The sequence below is a fragment of the Tiliqua scincoides genome, unplaced genomic scaffold (genome assembly GCF_035046505.1).
Source record: "Tiliqua scincoides isolate rTilSci1 unplaced genomic scaffold, rTilSci1.hap2 HAP2_SCAFFOLD_92, whole genome shotgun sequence".
Classification (NCBI taxonomy): Eukaryota; Metazoa; Chordata; class Lepidosauria; order Squamata; family Scincidae; genus Tiliqua; species Tiliqua scincoides.
This window is the reverse complement of record NW_027101672.1, coordinates 50,895-70,601: the sequence shown is the minus strand read 5'-3', so window position 1 is coordinate 70,601 and position 19,707 is coordinate 50,895. Positions and strand designations below refer to the sequence as shown.

The 19,707-nt window shown below is 49.4% G+C and overlaps 1 protein-coding gene across 1 annotated transcript; it reads right to left on the bottom strand.

The window, feature by feature from the left end:
• Positions 1-1,272: 1,272 nt before the first annotated feature.
• LOC136636132 (acyl-coenzyme A synthetase ACSM4, mitochondrial-like) lies at positions 1,273-18,055 on the bottom strand. Its single transcript, XM_066611119.1, has 13 exons — positions 17,918-18,055; positions 15,891-16,101; positions 15,201-15,408; positions 14,039-14,182; positions 11,698-11,854; positions 10,275-10,354; positions 8,588-8,711; positions 7,527-7,607; positions 7,265-7,366; positions 6,586-6,713; positions 4,655-4,754; positions 1,826-1,945; positions 1,273-1,359 (listed from the first exon to the last, which is right to left on the bottom strand). Exons 1-13 carry the CDS (start codon positions 18,053-18,055, stop codon positions 1,273-1,275), a joined length of 1,680 nt encoding a protein of 559 aa, XP_066467216.1.
• Between the last annotated feature and the right edge of the window lie 1,652 nt (positions 18,056-19,707).

Here is a 19,707-nt window from a genome sequence, read left to right as displayed (position 1 = left end):
AGCCTTCTGGCTTGCCTGTTCCAGCGCAGGTTTGGATTGTGCCAGAAATTACTTAACTATCTCTCACCTGGGTCAGTTGACCACTGAAGAACAAGTTGGCTCCCAGGCTACCTGCGAGACCTGGAGCCCATGATGGACAACGGAGCTAAGACAGGAGCAGCAGCCAGGCCTGTACCCAACACCCCTGCCTGAGGGGAACACACCAGACCCCTTGGGGTCCCTTTTTATTCCCTTATAATGACTTCTGAACTAGCCAACCAGATAGCTTGATGGCTGCAAACGTCTTGAAGAGGCTGGTTACTAATGCTCCTGGTTCTTACCTCTCCCTCACTGGACACGCATTCTGCTTTTTAATTGGCTGCCTATCCTCCCTGGTCACTGAAAGACAGATAGCACATTCCTTTTTACTCAGCTAATTCCTCTTTTCCCTCAGCCACTGCAAAACCGGTGCAACTCTCAAAACTGGTTCAGAGCTAGGCCTAGATTTTAGCCTGTTCATGACAGATCTTCCTCCCCCCCCCCCCCCCCGCTGCTGGGGATTGAACCTTCTGCATGCAAAGTGGGATACTATCATTGAACTTATACCTGCACCACCTCAGGGGGAGAGCCAGGGTTCCTCCCATGTGATTCTTGCAACAACCCTGCGGGGTAGGTGTGGGTGAGAGACAATGACTGGTGGGGAACCAGGAAGCTTCCTGGCTGTGTAGAGGCCTTCATAGTTGCTGTCCAGCTTTAACCTGGCAATTTTCTACCTTTTTCATCTCACGGCACACCAACAAGGCGCTAACATTTTCAAGGTACACCCAAAAATTTTTTGCAATTAACAAGGCACACTGTGCTGCCAGTGGGGGGCTTATATCCCTCAATGGCCCTACTAATAAACTCCCCCAAACACCTGTGGACCATTCACAGCACACTAGATGAAAATCACTGCTCTAACCACTACAGCAGATCATAAGGTCATTCCATACCCTTAAATGTCAGTGGCAAGTGTATGCTTGAATACATTGCCTTCTCTGCACTTCTTGCACAGAAACTAGCAGGTGAGCCCTCTAACATGTTCTTTGTGATCCAAATTCACTTTGGAATATCAGTCTGAGTTGCCATTAGTTCTGTTGGAACTGGGCTGTCATTCAACATTTGATTTCCCCACCAATAGCGCCTCTTAAAAGTTACATCCATTTTAGCAAATGCTGTCTGCCTAATCATTGGAGTGCACTACCTAAAGTCTGCTTGCCTGGGATGAAAACGCTTGTGTCCCTCAGCACGCAGCTACATTTGGCCCCATTCCTGGCTCCTTAATTGGTTTCTTTTAATTTTGCCACTGATGGTTTTCGGCAGCTGTGAGACAAATTCCACCTGATTGAGGAAGAAGAGGAGGAAAATGTTAGCATCATACAGATTGGAGTGTCTTTTCTTACCACTGAAGCAGTGAAATTTGGAATAAGAACATAGATCTCTGCAGGGTTGTGCCCACAGCTCAGCTAGTCTAGCACCTTGTTTATTGCGGGAGACCTACAAGTAAGGCATTGGCAGGCGGCCCCTTCTATGGGTGCCCCCAGCAGTTGATACTTAGAAGTACAAGGGGGTCCTGCAAAAAGACGTTGCAGTTGATTTCCAGTTGGAAGCCAGAAGGGTGGGCTTAAATCCATGCTCAGTCCCTCCATCTCCACCACATCCATTCTCCTGTGTGCTTTGCAACGCACATCTGAACAATGGACATTTTAACAGTTCCCATCAGTGGTTCTCAACCATCAACTTAACAAAGAAGGCCCCAAGCCTGCCTAGATGCCCATATTAGGGATCCAGGGGTCACCCTAGTTACCTTTCTCGGATACTTGTATGGCGCAGTAACTCTCTTGACGTGGTCTTGCAGCTCAAGGGTTAACTGCTCAGGGTCGCATGCTGTGAAGGCAGGCACCAGAACTATGAAAGCTTTCACCACCTGGAAGACAAGATCAGCAGAAAGCAACAGAATTAATGGGAAGAGTTGGCGTTAAGTTCACCAGGAGTGCATGAGCAGATGGAAGCAAACATTTTCAGGGCACACCATCAATTTTTTGACAATTGACAAGGCACATCACACTGCCAGTGGGGGCTCACATCCCCAGTGGCCCAACTAATATATTACCTTCCCCCAGACCATTCATGGCACACCAATGTGGCACACTGGTTGAAAATTGCTGGGCTAGAGCATGGAGAAGGAGGCGCTGAAGAAGGTGAGTAATGTGAGACTTTTGAGCACCCTGATACCCAATATATAAGACTGCTCTGTAATATTGCATCAGTAGGGTTGTGCACACCCAAATATTTGAAGGCAACTGTCATGAAGCGCAAGGGGGGCCTAGTGGAACAAGGCTTGGTAGAACAAGGGCAGGAGGTCTGGTCTAGAGGGTAGAGCCTCTGTTTGCCTGAAGATAACATCCAAAGGTCACCAGTTCGAGGCCACCGGCACAGTGAATGGCGAGACCTTGAAGAAGCTGACAAGCCCAGCCAAGTTATGCTGAGTTATTCCACCTGCTCTTTGGCTGCTGTCAGCCTGTGTGGGAGGAAAATGGAGGCCAGAATGTGATACCAGATCATAAAAGATCCATCTGAAATGTTGTGGTTCTTGAAAGACAGAACCTTCTTCAATTGTAAAAATCCCTATTGGGATGTAGTATTGCCTGCCTATGTAAACCGCCTTGAATTAAAGTCTGAGGAGAAATCTGACGACCAAGAAAGGCGGTATATTATCATCATCATCATCATCATCATCATCATCATCTAGTCTGCTGTCACCAACCCAAGAGATCCGGTGGTTCCCTGGCAAAACCCCTCCCTGAGAATAGTATTCAGTGTTGTTATGGCCCTCATTCTGACAGTAGTACTTGCAGAGGGGGGATGCTGACAAATCCACTGATCCCAGAACGCAGCAGAGGCTTTAAACAAAGAGGTTTTATTAACAAATTGATCTACAGAAGGGAACTGTTCTTGGACCCCTCGCTGATACAGAAAATTGCAGATAATCAAATCTGTGATTTCCCATCCCTTTCTCCCTCTGAGGAGGACTGCAGCTGCACTCCGGTTCCCTTCGGAGGGCTCAGGTGGAGTCAAGTCTGGCTCAGTGTGGGTCCAGGGGATCTGAGTTGAGCCAGATCCATGGATGAAAATCAGTGCATAAACAGGATTCACCTGTACAGGCATGCCCCCCAAATCTGTGGGGTCCTGTTGCAGAATCTCCCCCATGGATATGAGTGAATGCCCCCCCACCCTTCAAACATTCCCCCCCCCCCCCGCTCAGCTCCCCTCGCCTCCGAAAGGTCTTCAGAGCCCAGCAGAGGCCGCACACATCCATGGCCTCTGCGGGCTCCAACGGTCTCTTAGAGAAAAAAACACGTGATTTATGGTTCTTTCAAAAAACCGGAAGTGACTTTTTAATGCTTTATAAGGCATTAGGAGGTCAGGGGAGGCTCTCAGGGGAAGCTCCCAATGTCTGGAGGGTGAGGACAGACCAACATAAACTTAAATTAATGGTCTCTGGTTGTTACTTGGTCCCTTTCTATGTGGGATGGGGGGTGTCTCCCTCCTCAGCAGCCTTCCCTCTGATCTCCACAGTAGCTCTTGCTGTCTTGCTCCATCAGAAGCACACAGAAGAGAGAGAGGAAATGAAAATCCTGCACAATAACCACAACTGTGCTGGTGTGTCCAGTTGTGTGGAACCTGAGGCCCCTCAGAATTGGAGGGAAAATTGAAGAGCCAGGGTGGTGTAGTGGTCTGGGAATTGGACTTAGACCTGGAAGATCCAGGTTCAAATCTCCCCTCAGCCACGAAGCTTCTGGGTGACCTTGAGCCAGTCACTTTCTCTCAGCCTCACCTACCTCACAGGGTTGTTGTAAGGACAAAAGTAGGGGAGCAGCTGTGTACATTGCCCTGAGCTCTTTGGAGAAAGGGCGGTATAAAAATGTGAAGAAATAAAATCCTCCACATAACCACAACTGTCTCATCACAGCAACTATGCAGAGTCTCTGTTTATGATCCCTGGTGCCCTCATGAAACTGCAGTTCCCAGGGACCAGGCACCACTGCCATAGAGATGCACAAGATCCTGCGAGGACATAGGGTGTGGTGTCAACAGTGGCCCCTTGCTCTGGCAGGCAAGCATAGGGTTAAACCCTAGGCTTTGAGTAGTGGGTGTGCTGCACAGCTGCAACCACCAGAGGCAGCCAGGTCATTACAGGAATAAAAGAAGCACCTGGAGCAGTGGGGGGGGGGTGTAGAGACTGGAAGGAGCTTGGAGAGCAAGAGGAAGGAGCTTGGAGGAAAGAGGACAGTTGGACTAGCTAGCTGACTGATGATCTGATGGACCAAATGGAGACTGTGGAAGACTGCTGGACTGGAGACTGGTGTGTGGCTGCCATGCCCAAGAGCTGCAGAGGACTGTTTCTCCAGCCACTACTGGTGGGAGAGGGAAGGTAGGAGGATCTCTGCAGGTTGAACAGGTGAGCTGCCCTGGTGGGACAGTACCCAGCAGTGCTTTATGCAGGATTAGGGCTGTTTTGAGTGAAGAGAGGAACTAATTACTCATAGAACTCCTAAGTTTTCTTGGTCAAGCTTGGAAAGCGAATTTGGCAGAACAAACAACCCAAAAGTGTAACCATTTCACATGTTGTTACCTCCCCGCGAACAGGATCTGGACTGCTGACCACGGCCGATTCAGCCACTGCTGGGTGTTCTATCAAGGCACTTTCCACCTCAAAGGGCCCAATGCGATACCTGGGGAGGAAGCATGTGACGTTTGTGGTGTTTTCTGAGCTTGGCTTGTAGAAACATATTCTGTTTTCCTCCCACACTTTCTCCCAGGAGTTCAGGGTGGTGTCTGCACTTGTTGCTTCACCTTGAGAAGGGAGGGGGCTGGCTGGCTGGCTGGGGGTTACCCCAATGCACTTCATGACTGACTGGGAATTTGAACCTGGGTCTCTCTCAGAGGCAGTCCTGGGCTTTCCTGCACTCAGGGCCTGCTGCCCCCCCCACCCCCTGACCCATGTCATCGTCACCGCAATTATTTCTGTGTGCTGTCTCCTCTATTCCAACTTTGAAAAAAAGGGGCAGCCCAGGCTCTGATGGAGCCTTTTGCATCACATAAGAACAGCCCTGCTGGATCAGGCCATAGGCCCATCTAGTCCAGCTTCCTGTATCTCACAGCGGCCACCAAATGCCTCAGAGAGCACACCTGATAACAAGAGACCTCATCCTGGTGCCCTCCCTTGCATCTGGCATTCTGACATAGCCCATTTCTAAAATCAGGAGGTTGCACATACGCATCATGGCTTGTAATGCATGGTGATATGCGCAGAACTTGGGCTCAGTTGACTGCTGTAAATTGGCCTGAGGGGATCGTAGCCTGTGCCTTTCGTGAGCCGATAGACAGTCAGTCTGAGTTTATCTGAGGAGGACCAAATGGAAAACTGCTGCAGGAGAGAAGGCTGCAGTACCAGTGGAGGAAAGGTAGAGGCTGCTGTGTGCAGAGGAACTGAGGCTATAAAAGGGGCTGCACCAGGAAAGAGCTGAAGGACCACCAGGGAAGCTCTGCAGAGAAGGAGCTAGAAGAGCAAGCTGGAGAGACCATCAGGAATAGAGCTGCAGAGAGGAGCTGAACCCTGAGCTCTGCGGGAGAGCTGAGAGAGCTGCTGGAAGGAGCCCTGGGAGAGAGTGCCCCTTGCCGGAGCTGAGAACCAGAGGGTACTTCCATCAAGCCTCCAGTCCTCAGCCTGCCTCAAGTCCTGCTGCCTCATGCCTGCTTAGTGCCTGCCTGCCTGCCTCAGGTCCTCTCAATTGGGGGAATTTGAAACAAGGTTATTTTCATTGGGTTCAGGTTCCATTCCTCCTAATAAAAGCCCTAAACTTACTTTGGGGTCTGTGGTATCTTTCAGTCCTGCATAACAATGGCTTCTGAGCAGCGCAAAAGGCTCCATTGCTGGAAGTGACGCCCAGGACAGGCGAGCAGTGCTTCCAGGAGGCGGGTGGCTCTCTTCTCCTGGGTGCAACTTCCAGTGGCCCCAAAGCGCTCCAATGGAGCCAGTGAAGCAGCTGCATCTCCTCTGAAATCGGAGGAGGCACGCACTGCTTCCTGTCACCCTGAAGGCCGCCCCCTCCCCTTTTGTTAAAGGGAAGGAGAGGGGGACAACCTCAGACATGGCTGGCAACTGCGCCAAGAGTGGCTGCAGGAGCGCAGCTGTTCTGTATAGTTCCCTGCCAGGGGAGGGGGCCGGCACTCAGACCAGCAGGGAAGCGCACAGACTGGCTGCGCTCCTGCTGCACTCTTGGTGTGGTGTCTGAGGCCACCCCCTCTCGTTCCCTTTAACAAAAGGGGAGGGGGTGGCCCTCGGGCCAAGGTGGAACTGTACTGACAGTGGCTGCATTCCTGTAGCCACTGTGGGTGCGGTTCTTGTCATACTGGGGGGGGATCACAGTGGAGCCCCCCAGCATAGCGCCCAGGGCATTTGCCCAGCTTTCCCCCTCTAGGTCTGCCCCTGGTCTCCCTGCTCCTAATCCAGCACACTAACCGTGATATCATGTATACTTTGCAACGCTGAAAGGTACAAACCCAGCAGAGATGATGACGTCATCAGACCTTCCAACAAACCACAAATATCCCTCTTCGTCCATCAGCCCTCGGTCTCCTGTGATGTAGAAATTCCCTCGGAAGGCTGCAGCGGTTTTCTCCGCATTGTCCTTAATCAGGCACAAGATAATGTGGTTATTCTCAGTGGAGACTGCAGTGCAACCCACCCTGCCCTGGGAGTCAGTTCAGGGAGAAATACAGTCAATGGGTAGATAAATAGACTGGGAGCTGGCAGGCTCTGCACACTTGTTCAGAAGTCTGTCTGGTTCAATCTTAATGCGACTCACTTCTGGGAAACACCCTTCAGACTGATTTGCAGAGCCACCTGCAACGTTCTGCATGTGGCTGGATTTAGCACAGGGAGAAAATTAATCTCTGCCTGGCTGGTTATTGTCTAAAAAGGATCTTTGGTGATCCATTTTTAAAGTCAAACTTGCTGTCTTGTTTCTTCCCCACTTCCTCTGACAGGCTCTGGGCTTCAAAAGAAGCTTTAAATATTCCTGGCAACCTTTTCACCACATCAACATGCTGTGAACACGAAATTCCCAGCAGCTGTAGGGCGGCCCCAGTGCACTCCCTGTTTTCCTGGAGGGAAAACCAAGACTGGCCACTTGGATCAGACAGATGGCAGTTGGGGGGCAGTCGGGTCTAAACTGCTTACCACATAGCGGGAGAAAAAGCAAAATGGCCGTCTGGCATGGATCCTAATGGCAATGTCTCCTTCTTCCCCACGAGGCAAAATATTGCCTGTTTCATCTATAATCTGGAAAACAGGAGATATGGCAGCTGTTGTGAGAAAGGATTTGTGCTTCAGAAACAACCTCCCAACACCCCATCAGAGGCACCAATTCTTGCTTGAAGGTGTTTTCCACATCTTATTTTCACTGTACCCACATTAGGGGGAAGGAGCGGTCCTCTCTCACCTGAACATCGTAAGGTGGAGCCGGGGTGCCCATGGAGCCCAGCTTTATTGTTCTCCCTTTCTCGTTGTGCGATATCATTCCCTGCAGCAAAGGAAGTTTGGAAGCCCTCAGCCTTTGTTTGGTGAATTGCACTTGTGTTCTAATGGTATAAAGCAGGTAAACAGACTGTCGCCTTCTGGGAACTACTTTTTGGGTTTTTTGGCCAGAGCTTTGTGTGCTACCCATGCACAATGGCGGCTTGGGCCAGTGGAGCCGGTTCCAAAATGGGGGCCTGCCTGTAGAATAATTCACACATTTCAGTTGCTTCTACAGACATGCACACAGAGTTCAGAGGCCCATTTTGTGTCCTATTCCACCCATGCTCCAGATAGAGTTGGACTGGGATTTGAACTTCTGCCTGCCCTTCTAAAGGGCACCATACATTCCCTGGGAGACCTATGAGCATGGAATAATGTTACACCTTCATGCCACGTTGGAGAACTGGTCCACAATTTAACCAATGAAGCCCCCTTCAGTTTGCTTCTTATTTGGGCCAGTCTTGCATAAGAAGAACCCCTTTGGCTGGATCAGTCTAAAGGCCCATCTGGTCCAGCTTCCTGTATCTCACAGTGGCCTACCAGATGCATCAGGGAACACATCAGACAACAAGTTCCCTGTATCCTGTTGTCACTCGCTTGCATCTGGCATTCAGAGACAACCTACTTCTAGAACCAGGAGGTCTCCCATACCCAGCATTGCTTGTAACCTGTGATAGACTTTTCCTCCAGAAATCTGTCCAATCCCCTTTGAAAGGCATCCAGGCCAGATGCCATCACCAAATCCTGTGGCAAGGAGTTTCACAGACTAATTACATGCTGCATAAAGAAATATTTTCTTTCGTCTGTTCTAACTCTTGTGACAGTTAAAATAGTTAATAGCTACAGTTAGATTACCCACAACTTAGCATATTCATGTCCAGTTCTTATACATTAAACGATTCCTGTTTTTCTCCAGGGGGAGCAGGATGAACAAAGTTTTTCTCTCTTGGGCATGATCTTGGTTATCCGTTAAGCTGGACTTACGACTTCAGTCTGGCCATAACCTTCATAGATATCCAGCCCAGTCTGGCTTTTCCACTGCACCAGCACTTCAGGATTAAGTGGTTCCCCACCTGTCAAACAGTGTCTCAGACTCTTGAACTTGCAGCTTAATAGATGCAAATAAAACAGACAGGGTTAGGTATGACAGGGTTAGGTTTCATCCCAGAGTCTGCAGTTCTCAAACTTTGGGGTAAGCCAGATGTGGAGGGCATGGGGCACTTGGCAAGGACATGAAGGTCCAGGGTGGGGCAGGAGCTTGAAATAGATGTTATCACCCCCCCCCCCAATCAGATCTGATTGAGTTGAACAGAGCCAAAAAGGAAGTGTAGAGGAGAATGGTGGGCCAGCACCCTTCTCCACACTTCCACTTCTGCTCCTTTCCCCTCTTTATTTTTTTGAATGTAGGAAGGGGGAGGAGTCATAGAGGTGGGCACCCTTTGCCAATCCTTTGCCAGAGTCAAAGGATTAGCAGTCAACCACCTGAGTCAACTACCTCAGTTGGGTTCACGGATGAGCCAAGCTTTGATGACATGGTCTCTGTCTAGCTGGTTTCAACCCCTCCCCAGCATCTAGAGCATCTCTTTCCAGGGATGGGATCTCTTTCCAGGGATTGAGTCAGGTGACTCAAGTCTGAGTTGCAAAAACATGTGTTTTTTGCTGACTTGTTTACACTTGAGTGACCTGTGTCGATGACTCGGGCATCGACTTGAGTCTGAGGCCACTGACTCTGCATTCGGTCCCCAGGCATGCAGACTCGAGTCTCTCTGTGCCTGGATGTGCTTGCTTACTTTTTTGCAGTATGAAAGACCTTGTGACCGGGAGAGCAGTAGGGAAGCTCCAGCCATGAGGCAGGAAAGGGTTAATGTTTTGCTTTTGCATTGAGCAAGAGGCGGGGGGGGGGGGAGGCGGGAGTGGGCTCTCTTGTCCATCTCTGAAGGAACTGATGGTCATTGGATGAAGGATGGGCGATTTGATTTCTTTCTTTGGATGGGGTAGGGCAGAAGGTGGAACCCAAGGGGGTTCTTGCCTTAGAATTGGCAGGAGAACCAGGGAAGGGGAGAAAGGGGGTGGGGAAGCCAGGGGGGGAGGCAATTTGCAGCGATCATGCTTTCCAACCACATGGCTCCTGTGGGCTCCGTCGTTACTTGGGAGGAAGAAGCCTATTGAATAACCAGCACAAATGGGACTACTGAGTACAACTGCAAAGGATCAGGTCATATTGATAAGCCTCCCAGCTGCTGCACGAGACCCTCATCCCTCTTGCCGCTTGTGTCCCTGCTCTCACGCAGTCTGTCCCACCCCCTCCTGCCTTGTTTACAGATGGGATGGGGAGTGGTTAAAGAGAACTCTGGCACCCCAGCAGCAGCTCCGTTTTTTTCTGCAGAACTGCTGCAAGCTTTTTAAAGGGAAAGACTTGTGACTCGAGGTTTTTTGTCTCCAAACTGCTCAGGAGACTCAGAAAGTCCAGCCATTATGACTTGCTTTCAAGTCATGTCCCGGGTGCGGAGACTTATGACTCGGCTCAGACTAAGTCAGGCAAGTCAGACTCGGCTGGACTTGCCCAACCTTGTCTCTTCCCCACCCCACAAGTTTTAGAGGTTTTTTTAAAAGGTGAAATTCTAGTCCTCAGGAGGGCTTTTCCTACTGTGTCTCAAAGATGCAGAGGTACCTGGAAAGATCATGTTGCACCAACGTGCGATAGACAGTGGGAGCACTGCAGAATGTTGTTACTGGATACCTAGAGAGAGTCTGAAGAGGTTGACAAAAGGTAAGAACTTGTAGATGCTTTGGCTGCTGGACATCTCCCATGATAACCGATGCTGTGTCTCTTACTCAGGGCCAGCCCCAGACCTCCTGACTCCCGAGGCAGCATGCCAAAAGCTGCCCCCTCACCTGATGCTGTGCTAATCTCTACTCCTCCCACTCACTAAAGCCTTAAAGCAGCAACCACCTCCCCTCCACCTCTTTAATTTCTTTCCCAGTCCAGATTGTAAAAAGAGAGGGAACAGCAATGGAGGCAAGGACAGACAAAAGCGCCCCCTCCCAGTCTGCCACCTGATGCAATTGCTTCAGTTGGCCTCAGGGATGGACTGACCTGTTCGTACTGCATTTTTCAGCTATAGTTACAGTTTGTGATGATGTCACAAGACTACTAACCCTTAGACCAGGGGTGTCCAGACTTTTTGGCAGGAGGGCCATCTCTCTGACAATGTGTCAGGGGCCAGAAATAAAATTTGAATAAATTTACATAAATGAATATATTAGAGATGGAACTTATATGAATGAATGAAGGTCTTGCAATAGTTCAAGGCCTACAAAAGACCTTGCACAGAGCAAGCCTGGTGTTTCCTTTGCTTCTGCTGCTGCATCACATATGTCAGTCCTCATTCCACAACCCATGTGAGAGGTCAAGCAGTCACCCTCATGTTGAGAACAGCTGCGTCGGTCCAGTGCAAGCTCCAGCAAGTCTTCGGAGGGCCAGAGGTGCATTGGAGTCTGGGGGCTCCCCATGGGCCGGATTGGAAGTCCCTGATGGCCGCAAGTGGCCCCCGGGTCGGGGTTTGGGCACCCCTGCCTTAAACAATGGGAGTGGGGGGAATCTGGTACTCGAGCCCAGCAGTGGCCTGAGATTAATCTTTGCAGTCCACCCGCCTGAGACAAACAGCAGCTTCATTGGGAGCAGACGAACATCTCTAGCGGGGAGTCAGCTAACCCCGTTCTCAGCCTCAGAAGCCACCATTCCTACTGCAAACAGAACTGAGCATGTCACGAGCCACAAACCATTTTAAGGCACAAGAAGAGCCTGCAAATGAGTTTCAAATAAAGTCTGCCAATTTACAAGAACTTCCGCATCTGCTCAGTTGGGGGAGACTTTTTCTTGCCCTGGGCAAGGCTCTGTTTTCACGCCTGCGGTATGATATCCACACTGTTTAAATGAGCTGTAGAGGCCACCCCGCTTGGCTCCTGCTGCTCCTCAGAGGGTCACTACCAAAGCAAGGGGGCTTAGCTGCAGTCCCATCAGACAATGTTTTGACTGGCTGGCCAACCGCACGCAACATGCACCTGTCCCCTGGCAGGATTTGGACTCTTACCTTCAGAATCTCTTCCGGAGCAAACTGCGGCATGCTGTGAATGAAGACAGTGACGCCACGGAGCCACGGAGCGAAAACGCTGCCCAAGGCTGCCTTCACCCAGCCCGTGTCAGACATGTTCCACATGATGTCTGAAGGCCTGAAGTCCAGCCAATGCCTGTGAAATGCCAAAATTAAGGTGCCCAAGTTACAGCACGCAAGAAAGCCAACATTTGGAGCTGTATCCAGAGATCATCAGAAAAGAGACTGCTCAGAGTGCAAACTTTTAATGGTTTTACTTATATCAATTTAATGGTCACAGATTCCTTCACAAGTCCTCAGAGTTGTGGTCTGGTGCAGGGAATGAGGGTGTCAAAGGTCAGCCATTCATCAAAGACCCAAGCCTATTTCTTTTTCACATTTTTATGCCACCCCTTCTTCCAAGGAGCTCAGGGTGGTGTCCATGGTTCCTTCCCTTCTTTTGTCCTCACAACAACCCTGTGAGGTCAGTCAGGCTGTGAGAGAATGATTGGCCCAGGTCACCCAGGAAGCTATGTGGCTGAGCAGGGATTTGAAGCTGGATCTTCTAGGTCTAACTCCTGAACCATGACACCATCCTGGCTCCACTTATCTTGGTGGAATTCAAGGTTGCTTAGATGAGCTTCCCAAGTGAAGCTCCATCCAGGCTAGACCTATATTTAAGCTGCCATCCTATACATAAACGCAGCAGAGATAAGTGAGCCAGTGAACATAGTGAGACTGAGGCAGCAACCCTATCCACACTTTCCTGGGAGTAAGTCCCATTGACTATAATGGAACTTGTCAGGCTGGCAGAGGAGGATGGAATGTGCCTCCTTGTCAGTAGCAGAGTATTCCAGTGGCAGAGCAGTGGGGCAGCACAGGAAGCAACCGGTTCCAAACAAAGCCACAGACACAGGCTTGTTAAGTAGACAACAGTGATATGTTGAACAGAGTTTTTGCAATGTGGTGATTGTATATGTAGTCTGCCTGACTTTGTTGAATTGTTGTTTTGTGTGGGTCTTGTCTTTACCTTGCGAACGCACCTAATTTTGTTGTATTTGTGTATATGGGTACAATGAAAAATAAATTTTCTATTCCATTTCTGTCCTAGAGAAGCATGTATTGGTAAAAGGAGCAGGCAGAAGAGTGCTCAGTCAAACGGTCCAGAGGTCAGGGGTAAAGCAAGGCACAGTCACGATAAGAGTTTGAGTCAGAAAACAAACCAGCAGCACTTCACCTAGAATATCCACCACAACAACCCACATTTGGTGTCTGTTCTTGCCCTCTTATATACTGGGGCCAGCCAATCAGAGCAGGGTGACTTCATAGTCTTGTGACCCTCTCTGATCGGCTGCCCAGTGGTGCATTGCAGCACTCCTCCATGGGCCATGTGACTCTTCACACATATCCTGAGCCACATGGCTCTCACCTTACACTGGTGCATCTAATTACTGACCAGTGCTGCAGTTACTTTTGTTTACATTCACTGGGCCTGGACATCAAGGCCCCTGCCACATCCTGGCTGACAACAATTCAAGGCCTGAGAGATGCCAAAGGCCTGACAGAACTTACTTCTAAGTAGACATGCATAGGTGCAGTATTCCAGCACCAATGCAGCCAGGCCAACAGAGTGCACACGGCATCATGTAGTGGATGATGTAGAGGGTGGTCACAAGGCCTCGTTAAAATAAGAGAATGGTTGCTCCCTTACCTTGGGGCTGTGTTGGCATTGGAAAGTTGAATAGGATTGGGCCCTTACAGCCTACAGCAGCAGCCAGCTTACCTGCGCTGCATCCAGTGCAAACTTGGGGCCAAAAGCGGCGCGACTTGAGGCAAGGGGAAAACTTTCCCTTTAACTTGTGTTGCACTGCAGCAGCCCCAGTGGGTCTACTTGGATCTGTGCCACCTGAAAAGATGGCACAGATCTGAGCAGAATGGATTGGCCAGGGGCCATGCCTTGCTACCAAGGAATGAGGTCAGGATCCGGCATAACTGCTGGATCCTGGCTCCACCTCCCACTCCCCAGGAACGCCTGCCCTTCTCCATCCTGAGACACCTCCCCCTCATCCTTTCTGTGCCCCCCCCCCCGACCCCTGTGTCTGCTGAGCTCCGCTGATGCAAACTTATCCTGTCGGGCCTGAATCCAGCAACTCCTTGCAATGGCCTTCCCGACTCCTAAGTTGGCACAAACGCGCCTTATGGTACATTTGCGACACCCCTGGGTTGGCGCACGTGACTTGCACCGGCCTAATCTGGGGGTTAGGATAGCACCCTTACTTGCATAGGTTAACATGCATAGGGTTGCATTTTTAGAGGCACAAAGGATTTGGCAAAAATGTACCTTCCAGCTAAGGCCAACCCAAGACTTAAACTGCTTTGAGTGTGCTCCGCCATCTTGGGTGGGCCTGTGGTTCCACTTGTGAAGAAAATGGTCATTGGTTCGTCACTCCTGGTCTTAGTGCAGTCATGTTTGGAAGACGCCATGCTTGAAAGGAAGGCAGAGAAGTGTGATTGCATTTTTAAAAAAATCACGCTGGTTCATTGCACTTGAAAGTTCAGCAAAAGTGAGAACAGACATTGCCCTGACTGTTACTTGTGGCAGCCTGTATCTGCAAGGGTTGGTAATAGAAAAGTTCTAGGATACAGTTGCTCCCACCATATCCATCAGGGGTATATTTCTGCTGCTACCACGGATACCCCAACCATGGATAGCAGCAAGGCCTGTACTTACTGTTGCTCCACACAAGCCCCCCAAATTACTTTCACTTCATGCTGCCCTCCAAGTGGGCTTCCTTAGCACTAACAGGCATGTGTGAAGAGGAAGCAGTTTGGAGAGCTGCACGCAGACAAACAAGACAGAAACAGATTAGATGTGTGTGACGGGGGGGGGGGGGTAACTGTGAAAACCAAGTCCATATGGAGGGGGCGACTATTTTTATTCAGGTACTGGCTAGTATAACTACCAGGCACAGGAAGTCAGGTCAATATCAAGGTCATAAGTGACCTCCAAGGTTACTTCCAACTCTGAACATGCTGTGATTCAAAGCGCTCTATACTGTCTGCAAGCACTCCACAAACTCCACTTTGTTTCTATTATTAAGATTTAAAGCCTGGTTTATTTCCTATGTGCCCTAGGAATAAAATTATAATCAGAAAGAAGAGTTTTGAGTAAGATTACTAAGCCAGATACAACTTTTTTCAAAACCCTGAAACTCCTGGGGGGTGGTGGCGCTAGTTGCTTGGTGAAGTCATGAGAAGGCCCAGTGATGTCACAAGACTGCCAATCCTTAGGAAATGGGCAGGGAAAATTCATACTCGGGCAGAGTCTGGTGCAAATGGGGAGAATCCCAGTGGTGGCCCAAAGAACAGCTCAACTTAATCATTCGTCTGTCTGAGAAAAGAGAAGAGCCGGAGCTGCAGCAACCACAATTTGTCACATTTCACTGAACTGGTGGACTCTGGAAGCTTTTCAGAGCCCTTCTCAGTGTTGTGGAGCCACTCACTCAAAGAGGTCCTTGAAGTTCAACCACCCGTCCCTCTGGCTTTTGGAGAGTAGCAGCTTGGTTTTCAAAAAGGGACAGGAGGAGGAGATGGAATCCACTGCAGGGGCCAAAGTGTCATTGGTAATAATGCACTTGGCCTTCGATGCTTGGAGTCTGTACAAGACATCACTGGCTGTCAGTTGTGGAGTCCCAGGAATGACAACAGTCCCTAGAAAGTCCACAGATTCATAATTTTGTGGTTAGCTGTTATTTTGCACTCTGAACATACACAGAGTTCAAATCTCGTAGTGTTCCACTCTAAGAACATAAGAGACACCTTGCTAAATTAGACCAGAGATCCATCCCTAGTCCAGCTGAGCTAGTTTTACTCAAGCAGGTCCTTTTCCTGTCTTTGTAGAACCTCTAAAGAGCATCATAATCCAAGCAACCTCCCCAACACTTCACTGTAGCACCACTTTTTTGGCAAATGGCCGAGGCCCAGCCGGCCAAACACTCTTACAGGCACGTATGGACCACTGACCTGTGAGTAGCCCTGCTCCGATTCTGCCATGAGCAGATTACGGTTGTGCTAAGAGCAACCCCAGGACTATCTTGTATCACAACATGAGATGGAGAACATGATAAAAGGAGAAGAACCAACTGCCAAGGAACACCGGTATAGGCAGGCTCTCAGTTGCAACATTTTTTTACCTGTCCTGATGCATGCAACATTCAGCAACCACCACTCAGGGACTCGAGGTAGAATGAGAATGGTCCTATCTCCCTTTTGTAAGCCACAGGGGTCCGAGAGCACATTGGCTACTTTCCTAGACAGAAATCCCAGTTCCTCAAAGCTCCACCTCACTTCCCTCCCTTCGCCGTTTATCCACCACAGGGCTGGGGTAGACAGTCTCTTTCCATCCTGAAAAACAGCAGCAGGAGACTCAGGCTGACTTGAGAATCATCTGCAAGAAAGGTTTTTACTTATGCTATTTTCCACATTTTATGCCGCCCTTTCTCCAAGGAGCTTAGGGTGTTGTACATGGTTTCCTCCCTTTGTCCTCACAACAACCCTGCAAGGTCAGTGATACTAAGAGAGAGTGACTGACCCAAGGTCACCCAGAAAGCTTTTGTGACTGAGCAGAGACTTGAACCTGGATCTTCCATGTCTCCCGAACCATGACATCACCCTGGCTCCCTTTGTATGCTTTACAGGTGAAGGTCCTCCCATAGATGCAACTCCTCTTTTGCCAGAAGTCTGAAATTTTGGGAACATCGAGCCCAACATCTCTTGTACCCAAAGTGCAAATCATACCCTTCAGCCTCCTAGCTCAAGATCGTCCAGCACCTGAAGTGGCACTCTGAATGACACCTCCCACCTTGCATGCCTGTTGCTGTTTCCTCTCTTCATGTTCTCTGGTTTCAAACAGGAAGAGAAGAGTAGAGTGAAAGAGGAAGTGTGGGGGAGACGTGCTCTAGCCATTTCTCTCCTCACCAGAGATGTTGCATTCTAGCCCTCCCACTGCTCTGGTATACACCTTCTCCTGAGTTTTATTTTCCTTTTCAAATGCAAGGAGAGGGAAGTGGCACAGGAGTGGTGGAGGCGGGCACCCCTCACCAGTCTGCTCCCTCAGACAACTGCCTCAGTTGTCCTCATGGACAGGCCAGCCCTGTCAGGAGGACAAGAAGAGAACATAGGCAGTACTGCAAGAATCACGAAAGGGACAACTAAGGACGGCGACTTATCAGGGCGGAGCTCAGTAAAAGAAGGGCTGTCCTGGGTGAGCAGGAACCACTGGAAAACATGGAAGTTCTGACAAATATTCCCAGCTTCAAAACATGTCAGAAGTACAGGCAGCAGCTAGGCAGGAGGCGGTGTCAGCTCTGGTAGAAATGCTCTGTAGTGCATTAGATTTCAGAGACTTGGCAGACCATGTGTGAGTACGTGCCCACTTTCTCATGCAGAAGTTGTCAGGGGGTGCAAAGGACTGTTTATGAGACAGGCATGCAGCCTTCCAGACTGTAGTCTCCCTTTCTGAGTCCCCAGTCTCTCTCCAGTCTTGACCCACCATTATCTAGATCAGGGGTGTCAAATCGTTTCATGCAGCAGGCTGAATAGCATTTGTGGAGTGGGGCCTACTGAAGGCCAGAGGTGACACTGTTAAGCAGAAAGTGATGTCAAGCAGATGATGGCCAGAAATACCCACTTGGTTCTCACTTGGAGACTCATTAGCTTCAAATGACAGGAGAGAAAATGAGCAAACCTGGATCATAGTTTCAAGGTGTCGGAGAGTCCAATTATCACTTGGGCTGCCCTTTCAGCAGTGCCACTTTCTGCAGAGGTGTCACTTTGCAGCTCAGAAGCTGAGAGATGCTCTGCAAAGTGGCGCTTTGGCATAAGTGGCACTGCTGAAAGGGCAGCCCATGTGATAATTGGACTCTCCGACACCTTGGCAGCCTCTCCTTTCTCCCTCTCTCACTCCTCTTCCACCTGTACCTTTCCTCGTCTTCTGAGGCCTCCTTCTCAGACTCTCAGCAGAAGTGGTGCTGCTGAAAGAGTGGCACTGGGACAGCCCAATTATCATGGGTGCTGAATGCAGAGCCACCACGGGCCTTATGTTTGACAATTGACCCGTCTGATCTAGATGGTTTCCAGATTAAAATAATATTCAGAAACCATAATTCCAATCACTGTGTGAAAGCAAGGAATCTGGAGCCTGTATTGAGAGAAATGTTACCTTTTCCCGCTGGGACCATCCATCCAGGACATCACTCGCAAAGTTGAAGTACTCAGGGACTTTCTTTTCACACCGGTTAATGGCTTCAAAATCGGACAGGTTGAGTGAAGCCCATGTCCTGCTGCCTTTCTGGAACATTCTGTGATGTGGCCTGGTGTTCCAGGTAGGTCTTAGTGTTTGGAGTTTCAGTGTCTTCATGATGGATCAGTGTCTGAGATCATGGAGGTTGCTCTTTCAGAGAACAAAAAGAGATGATGTACCATGATTTGTTATAATTGCACTGTGGGGCACTACTGTTGAAAAGGCACTGCTGCCTCCCTTGGCCTACAGTGGGTTTTTAGGTGGTTGCCCATTTGGCCACTGACTAGACTCAGATCTATTGAGCTTCAGCAAAGTCACTGAGGCCCTCAGTCTCCTATGAGACTGACTCCTATGGTCTTGACTGAGTCCAAAGCCCATGACTTGAACCAAAACCCAAGCTACACACAGGAGAAGGGTCTGAGAGATGGCTAGAGGCTCTTGAGGGCTGGATCTGCCCCCAGACTTTATCTCACCCACCTCTGGCGTGGACACAGGTTTACCACCTCAATGAAAAATAGACCTTTGAGTCAAAACACACGTTGCTTTCAGCGTCCATTGGCCCTATTGGGTCAGGGTTAGGGTTAGGTTCTATAGGTCTTAACCATTTTTTGATTTATTTTGTGAATAATAAATCAATTATTTGATTTATTGTCAATTGTCAATTTTGCTTTGTGAACCACTTTTGGTTGAAAAGCAGTATATAAATGTTCTTAATAATAACAATGATGTCTCTTATTTTGGAAATAGCATGCATGGGGGGGAGGCTTGTGAACCAGATTGTCAGATGTCAAAGGGGGGCTTTCACACTTGGCCTCTGCTGTGGGATCAGTTGCAATCCGCTGCCCTCCTTGAGTCCCATTTACATTAAGAAAAAAGCTTCTGCTGGCATTCCTGGAAGCTTTTAGTCTCACATCAGTCACATGTGAGACAAATAAGCACTTGTGTGGCATTCCACAGTTTAATTCTGCACCGTGTGAGAAACCACTTCCTTTGGCCCACCCTAAATCTCCCATATCTGGTCGGTTTCATGGAACAGCCCTGGTTTTGGGGTTGGGAGAGAGGGCAGAAATAACTTCCCTTTTCCCGACATCACCTTGGTGAACATCTCTTGTTGCCGTTTCTCTAACCTGCAGGGTGTGGGAAATGGAAGCTGTTTCGCCTCTCAAAATGGCTGCAGCAGCCGCTTGCAGAGAGAGACTAAACAGAGCACAACCATCCTCTTTCCAAGCATGGTGTGCTTTGCTTAAAATGGCTGCCACAGCCACTTAGACAGACAATTGTAATTGTAAGCAGTTGCCCTCATGTTTGGGGCACGGGAAGGGCACCAGCGTCCCTGGTCCTGGTCAGGCAGCCGGAAGCCTTGGCCAGAGTTCACAATAACATTTCTCCTTTTCTCTTTGGGCTCCTCACCTAAAGAGTAGCCATAACTGTGAGCCCTTTCTGGATTCACCTCTCCCTTTCAATTTGGACTGCAAATAGAAGCTTCCTCACAAAATCCCACATTCCCTCTCTCGCTCCCACTCAGTCTGATTTCAGCTCAGATCCTTCCTCTCTCCCTCCACAGCTTCTTCTTTCGTACACTCAGGCACAGGGACCCAAGGAGGTATTTGAGCCACTGCCTGGTCAGTTTCAGAAGCACACGGAGTTCTGGTGCCTCTACCTGACTTCTCCCTCCTAACCTGCAATTAAATCCCTTGGCAAACTGATCC

Bases quoted from the DNA above. Each gene is read 5' to 3' on its own strand.
- LOC136636132 (XM_066611119.1), bottom strand. From the start codon at position 18,055: ATGTTCCAGAAAGGCAGCAGGACATGGGCTTCACTCAACCTGTCCGAT. The intron at 16,102-17,917 runs GTAACATTTCTC...GCTGTTTTTCAG, and splicing joins GATGGTCCCAGCGGGAAAAG to GATGGAAAGAGACTGTCTAC. The intron at 7,367-7,526 runs GTGAGAGAGGAC...CCTGTTTTCCAG, and splicing joins CTCCACCTTACGATGTTCAG to ATTATAGATGAAACAGGCAA.